Source organism: Saccopteryx leptura, chromosome 11 (assembly GCF_036850995.1).
Source record: "Saccopteryx leptura isolate mSacLep1 chromosome 11, mSacLep1_pri_phased_curated, whole genome shotgun sequence".
NCBI classification, from domain to species: Eukaryota; Metazoa; Chordata; class Mammalia; order Chiroptera; family Emballonuridae; genus Saccopteryx; species Saccopteryx leptura.
Window position 1 is genome coordinate 53,674,793 of NC_089513.1, and position 20,973 is coordinate 53,695,765.

Consider the following 20,973-nt stretch of genomic DNA (forward strand, 5'->3'; position numbering starts at 1 on the left):
TATGTGGGAGTCTGTCTGACTGCCTCCCCGTTTCCAACTTCAGAAAAATACAAAAAAAAAAAAAACAAAAAAACCCAGAAGGAACAGTTGCTGAGGGAAACAGAGGGGCTGCTGGAGTAGTAGGTGTTTGCATAAGGACTTATTTATTAAGGGAATTCCATGCTCCTGTTTCTTCCTCTTTTAAACTATGTATTTCAGTTTTGTTTTTTTCGTGGGTGGTTACCCTTAGGTTGTTGATAAAAATGTTTCATGTATACAAGAGTCCTTTGCCCATGAGTGCTTCTGCACTCCATCCTCCTTTGCTACTTCAGACCTTTATCCTCTCCCCTTTTATCTTTTCATTGTCACAGATTATCCTTCTTTATACTGTAACCTTGCTGGAGCTTTTACTTGTAGATTTGTGTTGTTTTATTCTTTGTATCCAGTAGAATAACCCCCTTGAATATTTCCTGCAGTGGAGGTTTTCTGGTGATAAATTCCCTCAGCTTCTATATGTCTGCAAAAGCTTTTATTTCTCCTTCATATTTGAAGGACAACTTTGATGGATATAGTATTCTTGGCTGGTAATTCCTCTCTTTCAGTACTTTGAATGTTTGGGTCACTCTCTTCTGGCTTATAGAGTTTCTGCTGAGAACTCTGATGACAACCTGATGGGCCTTCCTTTATATATTATGTTCTTCTTTTTCCTAGCTGCCTTAAGAATTCTTTCTTTATCTTTGATTTTTGAAAATTTTACTACAATGTTCCTTGGAGAAGGCCTGTTTGGATTGAGGTAAGTAGGCATTCTGTTTGCTTCTTGGATTTGCACATCTAACTCTTTCCATAGGCTTGGGAACTTCTCAATTTTTTGTTTGAATAGGCTCTCCATTCCTTTCTCCCTTCTTTCTGAAATATCCATTATTCCTTTTAGCCAGAGAGACAGACAGACTTAACTGACAGGGACAGTCAGGCAGGCAGGAAGAGAGATGAGAAGTATAAATCAGAGTTGTGGCTCCTTAATTGTTCATTGTTTTTTCATATGTGCCTTGACAGGGGGGCCCAGATGAGCCAGTGACCACTTACTCAACCCAGCAACCTTGTACTTCAAGCCAGCAACCTCTGGGTTTAAGCCAGAGATAACAGGGTCATGTCTATGATCCCATGCTCAAGCCGGTGACCCCATGCTCAAGCTGGTGAGCCTGTGCTCAAGACGGAGGAGCCCACACTCAAGCCAGATGAGCCTGAGCTCAAGCCAGCAACCTCAGGGTGTTGAACCTTGGTCCTCAGCATCCCAGGCCAACACTTTATCCACTGCACCAATGCCTGATCAAGCCCCCATCATTTCTATATTGCTCTCCATGATGAAGTCAAAACAATTCTCATTTTTTAAAAATTCTTGAATCTCTCTTTTCTTCCCTCTGTATCTGCCTTTGATGTCACTGATTCTCTCCTTTATCTGGCCTGTACTATTTGATATCCTTGCTAGCTCATTTTTCAATTCATGTATTGAGTTCATCATCTCTGTCTTTAAAGTTTCAATCTCCTTAGTGAGGAAATCATTTTGTTTTCTGAACTCATTAAGTTGCCTATCAGTGTTTTCTCACATCTTGTTGAGTATTTTTGGAACTTCAATTTTGAATTCTCTATCATTTAACTCCAAAGTTTCCATGTGATTGAGGTTATTCTCTGGAGATTTTTCATGTTCTTTCTGAATTATGTCTCTTTCTTGGGTAGCCATGGTATTTGTTTTTTCCTGCCTTGAGGGCATTTGAGAATGGTGTTAAGAAATCAAGCAAAAATGACAACAAAAATAAAAATAAACAGAAAGTTAAAAAGAAAAAGAAAAGAAAAACACAAAAAACAAAGAACAAAAACAAAACAAAACAAAAAAACCTAAACAAAAACAATTAATTAAAAGAAATATCTCTCCCAAACACCCAAGCAAATAAAACTTCCAAATGGTTTTTCTACTTTTTTCCAGAAGGTGGCACTGCATTACAAGATTTAGCTCTGTGAAATCCCCAAGCTGACCTCACTGAGAAGTTGCTGTGGCGATGATGTAGGCGGGTATGCAGTGGTATGATGAGTGGGCATGTTCTGAGGGCTTTAAGGCTTTACGGCTTTAGCAATGGTGATCTCAGGCCTCCAGAGCGCTCCTCCCCACATCTCAGCAGACCAGAGGACCAGACAGAGAGCACCTCTGGTGTTCAAGGGAAAGAGTGGCTCTGTAGAACTAGTGATAGAGTCTATGTCTGCCTCTTTTTGGGCTCACAAAGGAAGGGAGGAGCTGAGAGGCTGTGGGGTTGCTCTTTGGTTTTCTCCATCTCTGTGCCAAGTGCAGGCTGAAGGCAGACCACAGGAACAGTGGCCTTGAACCCTTGCTCTGCCACTACTTTGAAGAAATTATCTTCCCCAAAGCCCCCCTAATCTCTCTGCTCCTCCTGGTAGAAGGAGACCCAGTCATTCAGGGCTTCTCCCCTCTCTAGAGCCCCAGTGGATCAAAATCCAGACAGTCTGACCTCCATCCTCTCTGGAGCTGACTGCAAAGGTCTTAGCTCCTACTACCCTTCTCACTCTGTCCCATCTTTAGTCCATTCGGTGCATCGGTCTTTCAGGCAAGCCTGTGAGCCCAGCTGGGGTTTCTTTGTTGAGTTATGGCTGTTCAATTTGTTGAAATTTCAAGGGGAGAGATCAAGGGTATCTCTCACACTGCCATTACTCTGATGTCATCTCCTCTAGAACACTTGTTTTAATTAAAAATACTAAGATTACATAGCCATTATATCTACAATAATTCATTCTAAAATTAAACATAAAGATGCTTCTTGGGAATATCATGCTGAGCGAGGTAGGTCAGAAGGAGGGGATCAGAAACCATACACTTTCACTCATAAGTAGGATATAAAATTGAAAGCAACAGGTGAATGAGCAGGACAAACAGACAATAGAAACTCATGGACACTGACAGCAGGGTGGTGGTTACCAGAGGAAGGGGGTGAGCAATAAAGGGGTCAAATAGATGGTAATAGAAGATTTGACTTTAGGTGGTAAACACACAATGCAATATATATATAGATGATATACCTTAGAATTGTATATTTGAAAATTGTAGTTTTATTAACCAGTGTCACCCCATATGATGGATTTGATACAGCAAAACTCTAACTTATTACTTCTGTAATAAGAAAAAAATACAATAACTAGAAAGAGTCCTTATTTCACAGTTTAGCTGAATAATTAAGTTGGCTTGATAAAAGGGGTCTGGCAAATCTGGAGACTCATAGTTAATTCTCACTCCTTAGACTTCTAGATTTCTTATATTCAACTCCAAAGCTAAGTATATTTAATACTCTATGATCCAATTAATGAATTAATATGATATAAGATAAATTATGCAGCTAGAAATAGCTTGTTTTAAATGTTGATCCAAGCAAATAGAACTCATTCATTGAATTAAAAAATTTCAGCAACCTTTTTAATGACTTCCTAATTCATCTTTATAAACATGGCCTATTTTCATAATGGGGAAAGGCATGCAGATATCAGACATTTGGGTTACCTGGTGTAACCCAGAAACTTGCGCAGCAGTTATCATGCACTTTGTATTGAAATGTGGTTTATAGTCTGACCAGGTGGTGGCGCAGTGGGTAGAATGTCAGCCTGGGACACTAAGGACCCAGGTTCAAAACTCCGTGGTCACTGGCTTGAGCGCAGGCTCAGAGGGCTTGAGTATGGGGTCACTGGCTTGAGTATGGGATCACAGACATGACCCCATGGTCACTGGCTTGAGCCCAAAGGTCTCTGGCTTAATGCTCAAGGTCGCTGGCTTAAGCAAGTGGTCACAGGCTTGACTGTAGCTCCCCAGTCAAGGCACATATGAGAAAGCAATCAACAAACAACTGAAATGCTGCAACTATGAGTTGAAGCTTCTCATCCTCTCCCTTCTTGTCTGTATGTCCTTGTCTGTTAGTCTCTTTCCTAAGCTAAAAAACAAAAGAAAAATAAAAAGATAAAATGTGGTCATATATACTAAACAAAACTAACTTGGCCATTGCCACTCATACAAGATGACTTCACAGAACACCCAGCTAGCCTGACCAGTGGTGGCACAGTGGATAAAACTTGACCTACAATGCTGAGGTTGCCAGTTTGAAACCCTGGGCTTGCCTGGTCAAGGCACATGTGGGAGTTGATGCACCCTGCTCCCCCCCTTCTCTCTCTGTCTCTCCTCTCTAAAATGAATGAATGAATGAATGAATGAAAATTCAAAGAACACCCAGCCAGTCCACTCACCTTGGGGTGCTATCAGAGTTCTTCCATTCTCCTGACACCAACCAACTGGCTGGACATAAGGACTATTTATATAACACCTGCAAAAAACAGGATTCTATTTAGATCCCATATTACTTAAGGCCAGAGAAAGAATCCAAGAGTAATAAACATTCTGGGTATTAAGAGATACAATAGAAATTATTACTTCACAACTAAAATGTTATTTTATAGCATAAAAAAATTAGAAGTAATTTTAATACTATATTTTGTAAGCTGAGTAACCAAACTTCTCTTTTACATAATCTTCTTGAAATGTAAAAGTATAAAGAATTTGACTAGGACCTGAAGTGCCAGTATTATTCCCAAAGAATGAACATTTTAATAAACCTCTTCTACCACTTCTTTCTAGCAGCAAGGAGAAACATTAATAGGACAGTCCAAATTTAATAGGACAGTGCAATCTGACTCCATATGACTATATATTTCTTCTGTCTTCTCATCCAAGAATTTAGACTATTCTACCTAAGATACATAGTATTGATTTTTTCCTCTGCTTCTTAGTTCAAAGAAGAAAATAGGGTACCCTCCAAGCACATAAAACACCATGGCCTCAAACAAAGACTGGTTGGTTATTCAGGACATATTATAAAGAAATGCTACTAAAATTATCATATTTTTGCTATCCTCTTCCATATTTCAGATTTTATCTCAAAAACCCTTTTAATTCATGTAGTGTTAGTTTAATAGCATTGTGGCATGCATTTTCTCAATTCCCCACAGAGTTTCAAATAATTCCCTTTCTTCCTGAATATTTCCTTTAAAAATGAGAGCTTTTTCAGGAAGAAAAAAAAAAACAACAACAAAAAACACTACAAGTTCTCGACTTCCCCTTCACAAAAATACTTCCTTTACAAACTAATCAGAATACAGTGAAATGCCCTGAACTGGTCATATTATTTCAGATGAGGCCTCATTTGGAAACCTCTCATGAAATCAAGATAAAGTTTTTCGGGCTCTTTAATTCAACAATTCATGCGGACGAGACAGTAGTGAAAAGTCAGCAACTAAATTTCTGTTGTTCGTAACTTTAAGAACAGTAAAAACAGTGACCATACTGGAATGAAAACAAAATTTCTTAACCTCAAACATGAACAAACAAAAATAAAACACACAATGGTATCTCACCAGTAATCGTAACTATCATCCCAATTGTCAAAATGCACTAGTAAGCGATCTTCAACAATATCAGCTATGGTTGCCACACACACCAGCGAAGGGTTCTTCCTGTCGACGGCCTCCAGCTTCATTCCAACCTGAAACTCTTTGGGCGCTGGCCCGTTCTAACACAGCACCAGAGGGAAAAGAAACAGGACAATAAACAGGACTGAGCCACTGTTAAACTTCCATGATGTTCAGTATCAGAGAAGTCTACAGGGCGTCAACACTTACCCTCCTGAATGAAGCCAGCAAATGCCAGTAAAAATATTCTAACAAACCGTTAGGAAGTTCACACTCAGAGCAAAAACTGGGATGCTAGCTTTTATATTGTACTTTTCTCTCTTTGTCCTGGTAGGCTTTATCTCCCTTATCATTGTCATTTTCCCTCTTCTCTGTTCTTGGAGTAATTTGTATTTATTTTTAAAGATGATGTTAGTAAATATAGTAGTATCAAACAGTTTCCTCTGCTCCCCATAGGCTTTTGAGTGGTTTCTAAATACCACTCTTTGGAAAACTAATAAAACTATTCTCTTTAGCACCAAAATTATTTAGATCAGATCTGAAAATATTGCTCTAATCCACAAATAAAATTATAGGTGAAAAAATCCAAATGCTTTTTTATTACCTGCTCACATTTTTAGTATTAACAAATACTGAGGACTATGATTTACAATATTACAATTATAAAAACCTACTTTCATAAAGCTATAATTAGGCAGTCCTGGGATTTAGAAAGTATACATACAATATCTCTGAACTAGAAGATGTTTTTCCCTCTACTTCTTTACTATCTATACCGAGCCTTAATTTTTGTTTTTTCTTTAGTATATTACATTTTCCAAAGCAATTTCATATGTCTTTCCTTGATACAATTCTGTGAACCATATCAAGAAATTGTATAACACTGATTTTAAGATCAAGACATTGAAGGTTGGAAAAGTTGGGTGAGTGTCCTACACAGGGACACAGGCCACTGGTGGCCAGGCTGACATCTGGTCCTGGACTTCCCCACCCCTTTCCCTAATGTGTGCCCTCACTGCTGGGCCCATGGGCTGTCACTTGTCCTCATTCCCTCCCCAAGACTTAACAATTTGCTGGGGACATAGGTGGCATAAGTGTACACTTTCCGAATTCTCTACACCCCTTGAATCAGAATAAAATGTCACCCTCACTGTCATTATACATAAATCCAACTAAAGTCAGTACATTCAAAGTCTACCTGGGGTATTTCCTTGTTAAAAAACTCCAAAATTAAGTTTAAATGGTAACTAGCTTACTAGAAACACAAAGAAAAAGAAAACATTTCTAAAAGGTATTTTATATTTTTAGCAGGCTTTATATATGAAGTTTTCAATTCTCTCCATTTAATAAAAGTATTTAATTATATGTTTAAAGGAGAAAATGATATGCCCACAAGAAACTGACATATTAAGTGATAAAAGTCAACAGGAAGCTAAGCATTCTTAAAATGAAAATACAACAGAATAGATAGTGATTTTTTAAAATTTAATCTCAAGGAATAATCTAAATTATACTGAGGCAGAAAATACTTACAGAACTCTTGTTTCTGAATAGTTTCTTGGGAGCATTTTGCAACTTGCAGGCCTTCAAGTAATTCATCCAAACAAATTTATCTTTTCTATAACCTAAAGAAAAGTATGGATTACTCAGGATACCCACAAGATGTAACCATGTGCATATTAAATATACTACTCTTATTCAGTCTTCTGTGATAAATTCAATGTCTGTTAGCAAACTACTAGATATTTAAATTAAAACCTCTAGATTCTTTCAATGTTCTTTGATGTATGAACTGTTGAGTGTGATTTCCCACCGTGCATATGATTTCCTACAGATTTTTAAAATGCATTAATATAAAGAATTGGTACCCTGGTGCCTTGATGGCTATCTTGCATCCCATTAGGACTTCCCAAAATGAGCAAAGGAAGGAGACAAGAGTTCCTGAATTCATCATCATCCCTGAAGAAGTCATGTCAGCAAGACCATCAGAGGTCCTGATGGTGAACGATCCAGGGTGCCAGACACTTGGCCTTAACAACAAAAACACCTTCACAGTCTAAAGACCATTCAACTGCTCCAGCTTTCTGATCCATAGCTTGACAGGCTTCCCATCAAAAAAATGCATTATCTGCTTGACCAGGCAGTGACACAGTGGATAGAGTGTTGAACTGGGATGCAGAGGACCCAGGTTTGAAACACTGAGGTCGCCGGCTTGAGCATAGGCTCATTCGGCTTGAGCGTGGGCTCACCAACTTGAGCACAGGGTCACTGGCTTGAGCATGGGATCATAGACATGACCCCATGGTCACTGGCTTGAGCCCAAAAGTCACTGGCTTGAAGCCCAAGGTTGCTGGCTTTAGCCTGAGGTCGTTGGCTTGAGCAAGGGGTCACTCACTCTACTGTAGCCCCCTGATCAAGGCACATGCAAGGAAGCAATCAACGAACAACTAAGGTGCCACAATAAAGAACTGATGCTTCTCATCTTTCTCCCTTCCTGTCTGTCTGTCCCTATCTGTCCCTCTCTCTGTCTCTGTCACAAATTTAACAAAAAAGCATTATCCTCTCATTTATGTGCCCTAAGGTGGCTCACAATGTGCTGGCCCAAATACAACAGGCTCAACAGGTATTTTCTGAGTCAGTGTTACACTTAGAATAGAAGTAAACTCCTTTCACAGCCTTCAAAGGCAGGGCTGTATCTCCAACTTCATTTCCTATCTTCTCACCTTTGCTTCTCTGTTCTAGCCACATGAGCCTCCATGGATTCCAAGTGCAGTAAGTACACTTAGGCCCTGGGACATTTACTCTTGCTTTTCTCTCTGGTAAGTGTTCTTTCCCAGGTAGCCACATCCCTTTTCTCATTTCACCCATGTGTCTGTCAGATGTCACCTTCTCAGGCCTTTCTTCACCATGCTGAGTCAAAGGCTGTCCCTGTGATGCTCTCAGTCCCCCACCCCGTCTCTACCTGACACTCAATCTTTATCTTTGTTTATTATTCTTCTCCAGAATGAAAGGTCCAGGAAGACAGACAGCTTATTTTATTCAGTGCTATATCCCCAGTGTGTACACAGACTACAGGCTCCATAAAGACCTACCAAGTAAATGAGCCAGTGGCCTGTTAGCAGCTTTGATGAGATCCAGCAATCTTAAGAGACTCTGCCATTAGTCTCAGGACAGATCCCAAAGGGTACCCTGAGTTGGTTACTAAGAATAAAATGACTATATACTAACTCCAGAAGTCTCTATGATAATCAAATCATCTAATATTTAAGCAGGAAACCTTATGTAGAAGCAACTTCTTTGCTGTGCAAAGAAATGGACCCATTGGCATCCCACCTGGTCAAAACCTCAACTCACTTGCAATCAGCAATCGAATAAGGCTGCAGGTACGTGCCAGTCCCAGGTTCCTCTCCCATGTGACAAAAGATCAAGATGAGATTTTTACTTCCCATCAAATAAAAAAACAACAGTGAAATTATTTTCTTGCACATGTCCCTGTTCCCCATGATTTCCGTGGGAAACGAAGGACAGTGCCTCAAGTTTCCTCACTGTACATTCTCACTGACGGAGATATTTCATCTTGACCATAATTTAAACATTAGTTTCTTGATTCCTGATAAGGTTTAATAAACTTGATGTAAAATAAAATTTTATTTCTGCCCTAGTTGTCTTATCAAAATATCTGACTCAAATAGTCATTAATGCTTTTCTTTTAAAGACATTTATTTCTAAGAATGTTATCCTTATAGATTTACTCATTTTTGAGAATCAAACTTGCATTTTGGAAATCAAAACATAGCAGGCTCTTGTTATTATTTCATGAAATGTTAAAATAAAACTGAAGTAACAACTCACTCTCTTTCCATCCTGGCTTACCCTTAGGGATGTGCAATTCATGTTTGGTCTTTTCACACCACCCTACTGGATGAATGTCAGGACAACCAGCATTGGTCCAAAAATCGTAACAGCTTAAATAACCATCAAAATGAAGCCTTAGACGGTAACCACACACCTGCAAAATGCAATGTTTGCAAAGGTTCATTGTTTCATATACTTGAAGTACAGGCAGTCACTGGGTTACGAACCAGATAGGTTCTGTAGGTCTGAAAATGATTAAGTATTTATATGTACAGAAAGGTAAAAATAAATATGTTAAGACAAACATGTCTAAGTTGTATTTAATAGGTAAGTGTACCTGTTCCAACTTACATACAAATTCAATTTAAGACCAAACCTGCAGCACCTATCTCGATCGTAACCTGGCCACTGTCTGTATAAAAAAAAAAAATAACAAAATAATCATATATTCTGTCAGTGCCATCAACATATATGAACCATCCTCCCATTTAAATTTGTATTAGAGAACATAATGTACTGAAATTTGTTTAGAACAGAAAGTACTCAATTCATATTCTCTAGAAAATTCTCTTCTGAGACCTCACTGCAATTAGCTCAAGACAATAACACCATCTCTTACCTCAGCTACAGAAAGCACACAAAATACAGATGGATGTCGGGGGTCAATGCCTTCTAATCTCATTCCAACCTGAAAACCATTCTCGTGTTCTGGGAAGGTCTGGTCCTATGAAATGTCATGATATAACATTAGCCACTGAAATACATTCACAACATCATAGTAAAACACGTGTTGTGGCGATACATACAATCATGAACTTACTGTAGTAGTTTGGAAGCTCAGTTATATAGCTAAAGATAGAAGGATGCTCTTACATATTTGACCCTGAAAGAAGGTTTCATTATTTTCATGTGCTTTGAAATAGTTTGTCTACAAAACGTATGTCCTGTAAACTCCCCATTTATTCCTTTTGCTCATTTTTCATTAATGATTTGAAGGAGCTCTTCCTGTACTCTGGAAACAGTCCTTTGTTGATCATAATGATTACTTATTCCAGTCTGTAACTTAGCTCTTTACTTTGTTTATAACTTTTTAGTAGATAATTTTTTTAATTTTAATGTAGTAAAATATACCAATTATTTCTTGTACAGTTTGTAAATCTAGCCTATGAAATCCCCTGCAACCCTGAAGTTACACAGATATTCTCCTAGTTCCCTTTTAAAAAATTGTTCTTCATTTTGAAATCTACAATGCAATTGGAATGGACTTTTTCTATGGTGTGAGGTAGGGTTATTTTTTGGTATGGATAAATAAGTACTGAAGAAAAATGTTTTGAATAGTTTACTGATCTGCAAAGTTTTCTGTTATTCATATTTGTGGGTCTGTTTTTGGCTTTTTAATTTTTTTCTGGCTTATTTGTTTACAATGAGTCTTTCTGAAGAGCAAGGTTTTTAATAAGTTCTTCATCCATAGGTGGTACTAGTGATTTAATTGTTAAATAGTTTTCACCTGAGGTTGATAGCAATCAGTGAATCCCGCAGCATTGCTTTTGTCTGTTAAAGAAGATATAATTATTAAAGTTTAAGCTGAACTGATGAGAAGTGTATATAAAAAATATTCATGCATATGAATTATATATTAACATAAATGTATGCATTTTGTGAAAATTATATAGAGTAAAAAGCCACTGATGAAAGCAAATGGCTTATAAAGTCTGATATTTACTGAACATTTTATATTATTAAATTGATAAAAGACATATTTTTAATAACATCAAACATGGAAAATAATGTTCACTTATATACTTATGTACTGATTATAGCTGTTAAACTTATATAGCCTGTCCAGAGTTCATATTTCTAGACTGTTTTATTATCACTATTTCCTTTACTGAGTATGCTGGATTTATATGTTACAGATGAAATAGGGCCATATCCATTGGGGTTTTGCTTCGTATTAGCTTACTCTGTCTGGGGATGTGACTCCAAGCCAGACAGTAGGAGATGGGATTTCTGAAAGGAATATTTGACAGTTATTGAATTAATAAATAAACTCATTGATTACTGGACATGTATATTGACCTCAGATTCCTAGACTGAGTAAAAGGATAACAATTTTTGAGAAAAATTCTAGGTACTTGAAAGACAGTGGATTTTGTCCGCATTTTGTCCTTTTTTTTTTTTGATATCTCTATTTTATCTAAGATGTTTTTTAAATTTTCACATAGATTACAAAAATGCTTTGTCATATTTATTTCTGTATACCTTTCCGTGCTTATTGCTATTGTAGATGGAATCCATTTCATCATGGACTTTCTAATTTGTTCTCATTCATTATTCTTTAATTTAATACTGGTCTTATTTCCCACAGCCTTGCTCAATTACTCTTAGTTTTGAGCAGTTTCAAGCTGATTCAGCATAGCTAGTCAATATACTCCTAATTGCAAATACACTTATAAGTATACTGAAGGGAAATGATTAAAACCTAGTTCAAGAGCTACTTTTTAATTTCTAATGGTGTTACAATTTATTACTGTTTAATCTATGAATGCCTATTTTTAAAGTGAAATGTAATCTTCTATAAAATTTTTCATTTGAAAATGTCAAAGTTGGAAGAATACTTAACCTTTTCCCAGATTTATTTACTATTAACACCCCACCGCATCTGTTTTCCCCTTTCCATCTGCTCCTCATGCTCACGTCCTGTGTATACAGGTATCGGCATATAGATACGCATATACACATACATGTGCATACAATTTTTTTCCAAATCATTTTGAGGGCTCTTTTAATGCTAGTGGCTGAGATCAGGCAGGTCCACATTGGATTCGGGCAGACAGTAGAGAAGCGTGGAGCCAGAAAGCATTGGGCCATTCCCGTTTCATAGATTCTCACAACGGCGGATGAGAAAACAGGCAGGGGAAAACCACTTCTCACAGAAGCAGGCAAAAGTACAGCAAAATGGCCCCTCACAGTGGTGGGCAAGCAATCTGCAATCCACCCTGAGGGCAAGCACCCGTAGCCTTCCATAGACTATACACACAGGGTGCTGTCACATGCTCACATATTAATCAGGCAAAATACTAGTGAGCAAGCCTAATATAGTTGTTTCCCCAACAATCCACCCCTTTAGGGTTGCTCCCTCAAAATCAATGTGACAGGCATCTTCCGCAATAGTCCCTGTGCGAGGAGTGGGGTACATGACATCACAGAAACAGTATAGACTACAGCAACAAAATTATAATAGCACACACTATACCAAAATGACAATAATTACAAAGGTGCCCTTCACAATGTTTGCCTGAGCACTCTGCCCAGGGAGTTAACTGGAAGCCCACCTCTAGAGCCCTACCCTACAGTAGGTGGGAGGGCCTGTATGGTCCAGGGCCATGTCCACTGAAGCTGTAAAGTGTCCGTGGTGCATATCTACAGAACTGGATGAGAACAGCTTCCTGGTGCACAAGGGACTCCACGGGTGCCATGGAGCCCCTCCACAGGACCCCATCAGGGTCTCTCATAGTGTCCACAAGCAGCATATCTATCCAACAAGGGAGCCAGTGCCCCCTCTTGTCACAGTCCCTTCTTCAAGAGTCCATTATACCATTCAATGATCAGTCCACGATGAAAAGCCTAGCTGTCTGTGCAAATCACCCAAGGTAAAGGTCCAATACAGGAAACTAGCCACACAGCTCTTTGATAACAAACCTTTCCATAAGCACTCTGTCCATTGCCACAAGCCCCATCCAAACCCCTCAGCAAGCTCACTGGGCCTGATGAGGTCAAACACCCTCAAGGCCTATGTCACCCTGACAGTTCTCTTGCTGCTGCTGCTGCTGCCGCCGCCCATCCCTCTTAGGCGAGTCCCTCAGCCTTCCCACTATTCAAACTGGAACAACAGGTTGTGGGGATCCTCCTCTCCCACGATAGTCTCCATCATCTAATCTTGCAATCGTGCAACCTGAACAGCAGCCCTTTTCTTAGCAGCTGTTGGGACCATCTGCTTTCCCTGCTTTTTCAGCAGATGGAACTTCTATTGTGGCTTAAGCTGCTGCCAAAGCTCTAACAGGACTCTATTAGACCTTCCGATCTAATTCCTCTCTAACCGCTCTGGCTGGAATCAAATCTACCCACATCTGTGTTTGGGTAACCTTTACCGGCTTATTTCTCTTGTTAGTTGGCAAGGGGGGGAGCATGGGCAGCAACCCACATAGCTTTCTGGTTTCATGCTGCCTCCACCTCACCCAAACCTGCTACCATCTGTGTAACTATGTTAATGGGCTTCTCCATATAGGAGCTCAAGATAGCCAGCCACTAGTGACTCAAAAGGTTGAAGGGCACAACAGAGAATAAGGTCCCTCATCCCTGCCATAAATATTTCCTCATCTGGCCCATGGGACAGCAGATTGAAAACAACCTTCTTCATACCTAGTTCCAGGAGAATTTGGGGCATAACCCTATAGGATTGCCACTTACTCACTGCCCCTGGCAAGTCCCCAGCATTCTGCCAGACTGTATGAATGGCAGCCATCACCCATTCTAATAGGGTATAGTCTCCTGGGTTGTCATGGCAGTTCTGAGGATGCTGCTTCAAGGAGAAGTGTCTGGTAATGGCAGCAAATTTCTCCATCTCTGTTCCAGAGGGCATGATGCCATTCACCCCTTGGTCCCACAACTGCAGCAACAAAGCAGCCAGGGATTCAGTGTGTTTCTGCCTCAATTTCACCCCTAACTCCATCAGCTCTGTCTGGGTGTGGGGCTGGACCACAGAGTGTTCCACTACCTGAGGAGGGCGTTATGCCTGCCCCTGAGGCATTCTTGACAGATGGGCTTTTACCTTTTGGGTGACCATCAGCCAGGCTTTGAGTCTGCCAATGGCAGTTTCAGCTCGAGCCTCCTACTCAGAAGAGGAGGGATTGGAAACGACTGCTCTCGCCAACTCAGAGCTGCTCTGCCACAGAAATGCAGCTTCTTCTTCAGCACCTGCTTCGGCTCCTGCAGCTGCTGGCTCTCAGCCTGTCGGGGGTCCCCAAACTTTTTACACAGGGGGCCAGTTCACTGTCCCTCAGACTGTTGGAGGGCCGCCACATACAGTGCTCCTCTCACTGACCACCAATGAAAGAGCTGCCCCTTCCGGAAGTGCAGTGGGGGGCCGGATAAATGGCCTCAGGGGGCCACATGTGGCCCGCGGGCCGTAGTTTGGGGATACCTGCCAGTGAAGCTCGAGCTCTTAAACCCACAGTTGTTTCTCTGTCACTGCCCACATTTGACTTCTAGGGCAAACTGAAGCTCTCGAAGGCTATAGTTACTTTTCCAGTAACTACTGCTGCTCAAGCCACTGTTGTCACTCAGTCCAGCTCATCCTGGAGCTTCTGACCTCGCAGAGCCTCTCACACGGAGCTCCAGTTTCTGCTTGCAGGGCTGTAAAAATCACCCAGACACAGCCCCCAAAAGAAGAGCCACGGGGAACCATATGCTGGAGAAAAAGGACCGCCCCTCTTCCCCCTTTCAAGGGTACAAGGGTACAGGTGGCTCCATGTCAATCTGATCTGAATCCTGCTCACAGCACCAGATGTAACACTGGTGGCTGGGGCCAGGCAGGTCCGCACTGCATTTGAGCAGACAGCAGAGGAAGGAACTGTGGAGCTGGAAAGCACAGGGCTAATCCCCTTTAATAGAGTGTCACAACGGCAGATGAGCAAACCAGCAGGGGAAAGCTGCTCCTCCTGGCAGCAGGCAAACGAATAGCAAAACGAGCCCTCATAGTGGCAGGCAAGCAATCCACAACCCACCCTGAGGGCAAACAGCTACAGCCTTCCATAGACTAGACCCATGTGGCGCTGCCATGTGCTCATGCACTAATCAGGCAAAGTTTGAGCAAACAAGCCTAACACAGCTGTTTTCTCAGCAGCTCTTTACCCCTAAATACTAAATAATTTTCCTTAAGAGCAGAGTATTCTCCCTAAGATTAAAACATTCTCTTTCATAAAAAGTTAAAGCTTCCAAAAGTTACAGCTGTACAAAAAGGTACTCAGTGTTTCTCCTTCCCACGGCCTCTCCACCTCACTCCACCTTGTGTGTATAACCAACCTCCTGTGTTTGGTTTACCCTTCCTTGTTTCTGTTTGCAAAAATAAGTAGTTATTTTTTTCTAAAATTTCCCTTTATAATGCTGGCGGCTGAGGCCACGCAGGCCCACTTTGGGTTTGGGCAGATGGTAAAGGAACCATGGAAAGCAGTGGGCCATTCCGTCTACTAGAGTTTTGCAACAGTGGACGAGCAAATAGACAGGGGAACACCACTTCTCATGGCAGCCGGTGAACAAACTGCAAAAACAGCCCCTCACAGTGGCGGGCAGGCAGTGCACACTCCACCCAGCAGTGGTAGCCTTACATAGGCTACATACATACCTGGCACTGCCACATGCTCGTGCATTAACAATGCAAACTGCTAGTGAGCAAGCCTAACACAGCTGTTTCCCCCACACCCTTCCTTCTTAAAAAGGTGGCATACTATACACGCTGTTCTCCTCAGGTCATAACAGCTGTCCACAATCTTCCTGACAGCTTCACTGTACTCCACTATGGACAGAGGTACCCTCGTTCATCAGCCTGCTTCTATACTTGGGTGTATACCCTTTTTTATAAAAAAGGGCTTATAAAATACTGTTTAAAACCTTCTTACATTCACAAATCATTTTAGAAGCTTCCATGGAAAAAACTTAAAAGATGACTAGAACGCCAGCGGCCAAGGCCAGGCAGGTTCACATTGGATTCAGGCAGACGGCAGAGATGCCGCGGAGCAGAAAGCAGTGGGCCATCCCATTTAATATTCTCATAACGGCAGGCAAGAAAACAGGCAGGGGGAAACCTTTTCTCATGGCAGCAGGCAAACAATCGGTGAAAAGGCCCCTCTCAGTGGTAAGCAGGCAATCGCATCCCGCCCCGCGGGCAAGCGCTCTCAGCCTTATATAGACTACACACACGGGGCCCTGTCATGTGCTCACACACTAATCAGGCAAAGTGCAAGCGAACAAGCTTAACGCAGTTGTTTTCCCTACAATGACAAAACCCAAAAATGTAATAGCAAGAATGAATTATTTCTCAGGAAAATATTATTTCTACAAAAATAAATGTCATGTGTGTATTTAACTCTCCGAGCCTTCTCACGTCTACTCTGTTTTCCAATAGGTTGTATTTAACGAGTTTTGAGTGACTACCTCCTGTTCACTGCTTTGGAATTTCAAAAGCACCACACACAAGCACACACACATTCACACAACACTGATAAGAAAGCAAAAAGAGAAGAAGAGACCTCGAGGACAGTATATTAATAATGCAGAAGGAAAATTTAAGAAGCCAGAGAAATTGAGAGAACATTTTTCAAGTTTTAACCACACTGATGCAAAATTAGAATCAGAATTATATTGAGCAGACTCTACCTCCTTATCACATATGAATGATAAATTCAAGACAACGGCAATAATTCACAGCCGAGAGTTAGAATAAGCAACATTATCCTTTGTCAGCCTTTCATGGTGGTTCCTCAATGAAACGTTTGGGAGTCATAAATAATGTTTCCAGGAACATTATGTGGCCGAAACAGCCACAAGCATTCTTTGTGGGTTTCAAATAAAAAACAAAACATTCATTTTTAACAATCTGAAAGGCAACATTTAGAGAGAAATATCACCACCTTTCATCCATTTCTTTTTCTGTTGAATGGTTTATTCATAAGAGATTTAGTATTTTCCCTTTCTAAAATTCTTATGGTTTAGGAACACAATTGATAGTTGTGCTTATAAAAGTGTATTTTATGATAAAAAAAAATAGAACTGAAATTCTAGACCTGAATAGAACTTTTATGGTAAATAAACTCGAGCCCAGAGAGGGTAAGAGACTTTCAGAAGGTCACACAACTGGTTTAGGAGTACAGTCTAACTAAGGACCCAAGTCTTCTGAAAGCCTGACACCCTCTCTTTTTCCACAGAAGGAGGAAGATGTGGCAATAAACCAGGCAAAACAAAATGTGGCTCGAGCCGTGGGAGACCGCCAGGACATTTCTAAGGAGCCCCACAGGCTCTTGGGGACAGAAGTTAACGTGCTCTGTTCTGTCATTATTTTCCCAAGAACAGTTACAAAATAATATTTTCTAGTATGACATTGATTAATTTGTCACTAATGATAAAAAAGAATTATTCAAATTTCCACCCCTCAGAGCAAAAGCAGGTAAAAATTATGTACTATTATTTTAAAATTAGAGCATTAGGAAACAATATTAAAACAGAGCACCATGCCAATGAAAAACAGGCTATTGGCTAAATTCCTCTATGAAATACAGTGCAGGAGGGCACTTGTCACACGTGTGTGCCAGCAGATGGGCTCCAAAGGTGGACGAAGTCACAGATGCAAGCAGGAACAGTTCTTGAACACTTGAGAGGTAGATGTGAGAAATTCCAAACACTTTACTGTTTATCACCGAGAACCCCATTAAAAAGCAGAGATCAGGCTGTCATGACTACTTCTGAGTTACTATACAGACCACACAAAGCAGGTGGCCATCGGCACTCACAAAGCACCAGCTAGATGTTTGTCACAGGCATGTCAACTGCTAAGTGGAAGGTCCTATCTGAATGCCCATAGCCATTATATTTTATTCATAGGCAAGAGCTGGCAGTCAACAATATTTTTCTGATCTTAATTCAATACTGAAAGAAAGGGAAGAAAGTGGGCATGCAGCCTGACCAGGCGGTGGCACAGCGGCTAGAGCATCAGACTGGGATGCAGAGGACCCAGGTTCAAAACCCTGAGTTCACCGGCTTGAGTGTAGGCTCATCTGTTTTAAGCAAGGCTCACCAGCTTGAGCCCAAGGTCACTGGCTTGCGGAAGGGGTCACTCGGTCTGCTGTAGCCCCCCTGTCAAGGCACAAATGAGAAAGCAGTCAATGAACAACTAAAGGTGCTGCAATGAAGAATGAATGCTTCTCATCTCTCTCCCTTCCTGTCTGTCTGTCCCTTTCTGTCCCTCTCTCTCTCTGTCTCTCTCTGTCCTTGTCAAACACACAAAAAAGAAAGTGGACATGCAGTGGAATCATAGGCACTGTGGCATGTAATTCTAGCATGCATTGAAAAGACTGGCAAAGACACAGGCCTCTGGTTTCCGAACCTCCATGTGAGGGCTGCCAGAGGGAAAGCTGATCACAGGGTTTGAGATGCAGATGTTAAAAACCAAATTTCTGGTAACACCAAGGGCCACGGCCATGAGTTCAGTGGCCTTCTTTAATGATTTACCTCAGCAGCATCTTTAGAATCTCAAATGGTCTCAAGTGTTTCTCCAGGACCTAAATGTCACAATTCTAAATGTGAAATGGGAGACATCAGGAAGTCTTATATAGACAAACTGTAATATAAACAGCATGATCACAGAAAATTTAACCCTTTCAACACTTGATGATTTTCTTGACTGCAGAAAGGAACAGGAAAAAACATGTTCCTGAAACAAAGACAACCAAAGAGAAGGCTATGAATCATTTGCTGCTCTCTCTCAAGTTGAGAGAATTAGCCTGGCTGGTTTGGACAGTAATATTCTTTTTTTTTTTTCCTGTATTTTTCTGCAGCTGGAAATGGGGAAACAGTCAGACAGACTCTCGCATGCGCCCGACCAGGATCCACCCGGCTTGCCCACCAGGGGGCGATGCTCTGCCCATCTAGGGCGTTGCTCTGCTGCAATCAGAGCCATTCTAGCGCCTGAGGCGAGACCATGGAGCCATCCTTAGCGCCCGGGCCAACTTCGCTCCAGTGGAGCCTCCGATGCGGGAGGGGAAGAGAGAGACAAAGAGGAAGGAGAAGGGGAGGGGTGGATAAGCAGATGGGCACTTCTCCTGTGTGCCCTGGCCGGAAATCGAACCCAGGACTCCTGCACACCAGGGCGATGCTCTACCACTGAGCCAACTGGCCAGGGTCTGAACAGTAATATTCTTTATGGCCTAGCATTTGATAAAACAAGAGGACTCTTGGTTTATGCTTGATCTGAATACCCAGAACGGTCCAGATATATCTGAAGAACCACCATATTTACAATCATACTTAATAACTATAACAGTTAGATATAATTTTCTCATTGAGCAGAAATGAAGAATAAAGAATGAGAATAAATGCTTATTGAGCCTGAGCTATCCTTTACAAAGGTGCTTTTATCCAACAAGCACTTATGAAGCACTTACCTCTGGGCCAGGTCCTGTTCTAAGTACTTTACAAGTATCAGCTCATTAAATCATCATAAAAACTCTATGAATAGGTGTCATTACATACATTATGCGGATGATAAAACTGGGGCACAAGAGGTGATGTAATGTGCTGGAGACCACGGAGTGTCCGGCTTGAGCACATGGGTTATTAGTCACTCTGGTAGATCATTCTGAAAGATTAAGGGCAACACTATCCCACTCACTGACTTCATAATTTGTAAGCTTTTATTTTATAATTAAAACTTAGAGTGAGTTTTTTCAATATCTAAAATCAGTGGTCTGAAACATTGGTAGTCTGTGAACATAGATGATGCCCAAATGCCAACAGGTTGAAAACAGTGCCACAAAGAGTGCCATGCCCCAAACGTGGGAATTTAATATAAAATAATATCCTGGCTGGATAGCTCAGTTGGTTAGAGCATCGTCCTGAAGTGTAGCAGTTGCCGGTTCGATCCCTGGTCAGGGCACATATAAGAACAGATCAATGTCTATCTCTCTCTTTCTCCCTTCCTCTCTTGCTAAAATCAACAAGCAAACATTAAAAAAAATAAATAATAAAATCAAATAAAGGTGGCATTTTAAGCCAGGAGAGTAAAGATAAATGGCATTAGGACATGACTATTCATTTGGGGCAAAATGCATTGTATTTTTAATGCAACAGTATATATAAAAATAATTGTAGCCCTGGCCGGTTGGCTCAGCGGTAGAGCGTCGGCCTAGCGTGCGGAGGACCCGGGTTCGATTCCCAGCCAGGGCACATAGGAGAAGCGCCCATTTGCTTCTCCACCCCTCCGCCAGGCCTTCCTCTCTGTCTCTCTCTTCCCCTCCTGCAGCCAAGGCTCCATTGGAGCAAAGATGGCCCGGGCGCTGGGGATGGCTCTGTGGCCTCTGCCCCAGGTGCTAGAGTGGCTCTGGTCGCAACATGGCGATGCCCAGGATGGGCAGAGCATCGCCCCCTGGTGGGCAGAGCGTCGCCCCATGGTGGGCGTGCTGGGTGGATCCCGGTCGGGCGCATGCAGGAGTCTATCTGACTCTCTCTCCCTGTTTCCAGCTTCAGAAAAATGCAAAAAAAAAATAATAATAATAATTGTAGATGGAGAGAAAATAGACACCATGCAATGGAATACAATGCAGCTGTTAAAAAGCGAGACACAGACCCGGATCAGTGCCATCACAGCCATGCTATACTGATAAATATAAAGTGAGTGTTAGATAAAAGACAGCTATTTATATGAACATTATTCACATATCTACATAACATTTATACAGATCTGGAAGTACACACACCAAATTGAGTAGCTCACCTAGAAAGAGGAACCTGCAGAGAAAATGCTATTTATTTTTATATTCTCTGTCTTGTTAAAAATTTTAAATGCTATTGTTTAAATGC

The 20,973-nt window shown here is 41.1% G+C and overlaps 1 protein-coding gene across 2 annotated transcripts in view; it reads right to left on the reverse strand.

Annotated features, from left to right (window-relative positions):
• Nucleotides 1–20,973, reverse strand: part of L3MBTL4 (L3MBTL histone methyl-lysine binding protein 4) — a 488,059-nt gene that overhangs the window by 321,475 nt on the left and 145,611 nt on the right. The window contains exons 6-10 of one of the 2 annotated variants that reach the window (XM_066353255.1): nucleotides 9,965–10,069; nucleotides 9,343–9,499; nucleotides 7,024–7,115; nucleotides 5,437–5,591; nucleotides 4,273–4,349 (exon numbers count right to left, since the gene is read on the reverse strand). In XM_066353255.1, the coding sequence (XP_066209352.1) occupies nucleotides 4,273–4,349; nucleotides 5,437–5,591; nucleotides 7,024–7,115; nucleotides 9,343–9,499; nucleotides 9,965–10,069 (586 nt within the window). The remainder of the gene's footprint in view (nucleotides 1–4,272; nucleotides 4,350–5,436; nucleotides 5,592–7,023; nucleotides 7,116–9,342; nucleotides 9,500–9,964; nucleotides 10,070–20,973) is intronic. The other variant, XM_066353254.1, reaches the window with a different exon arrangement.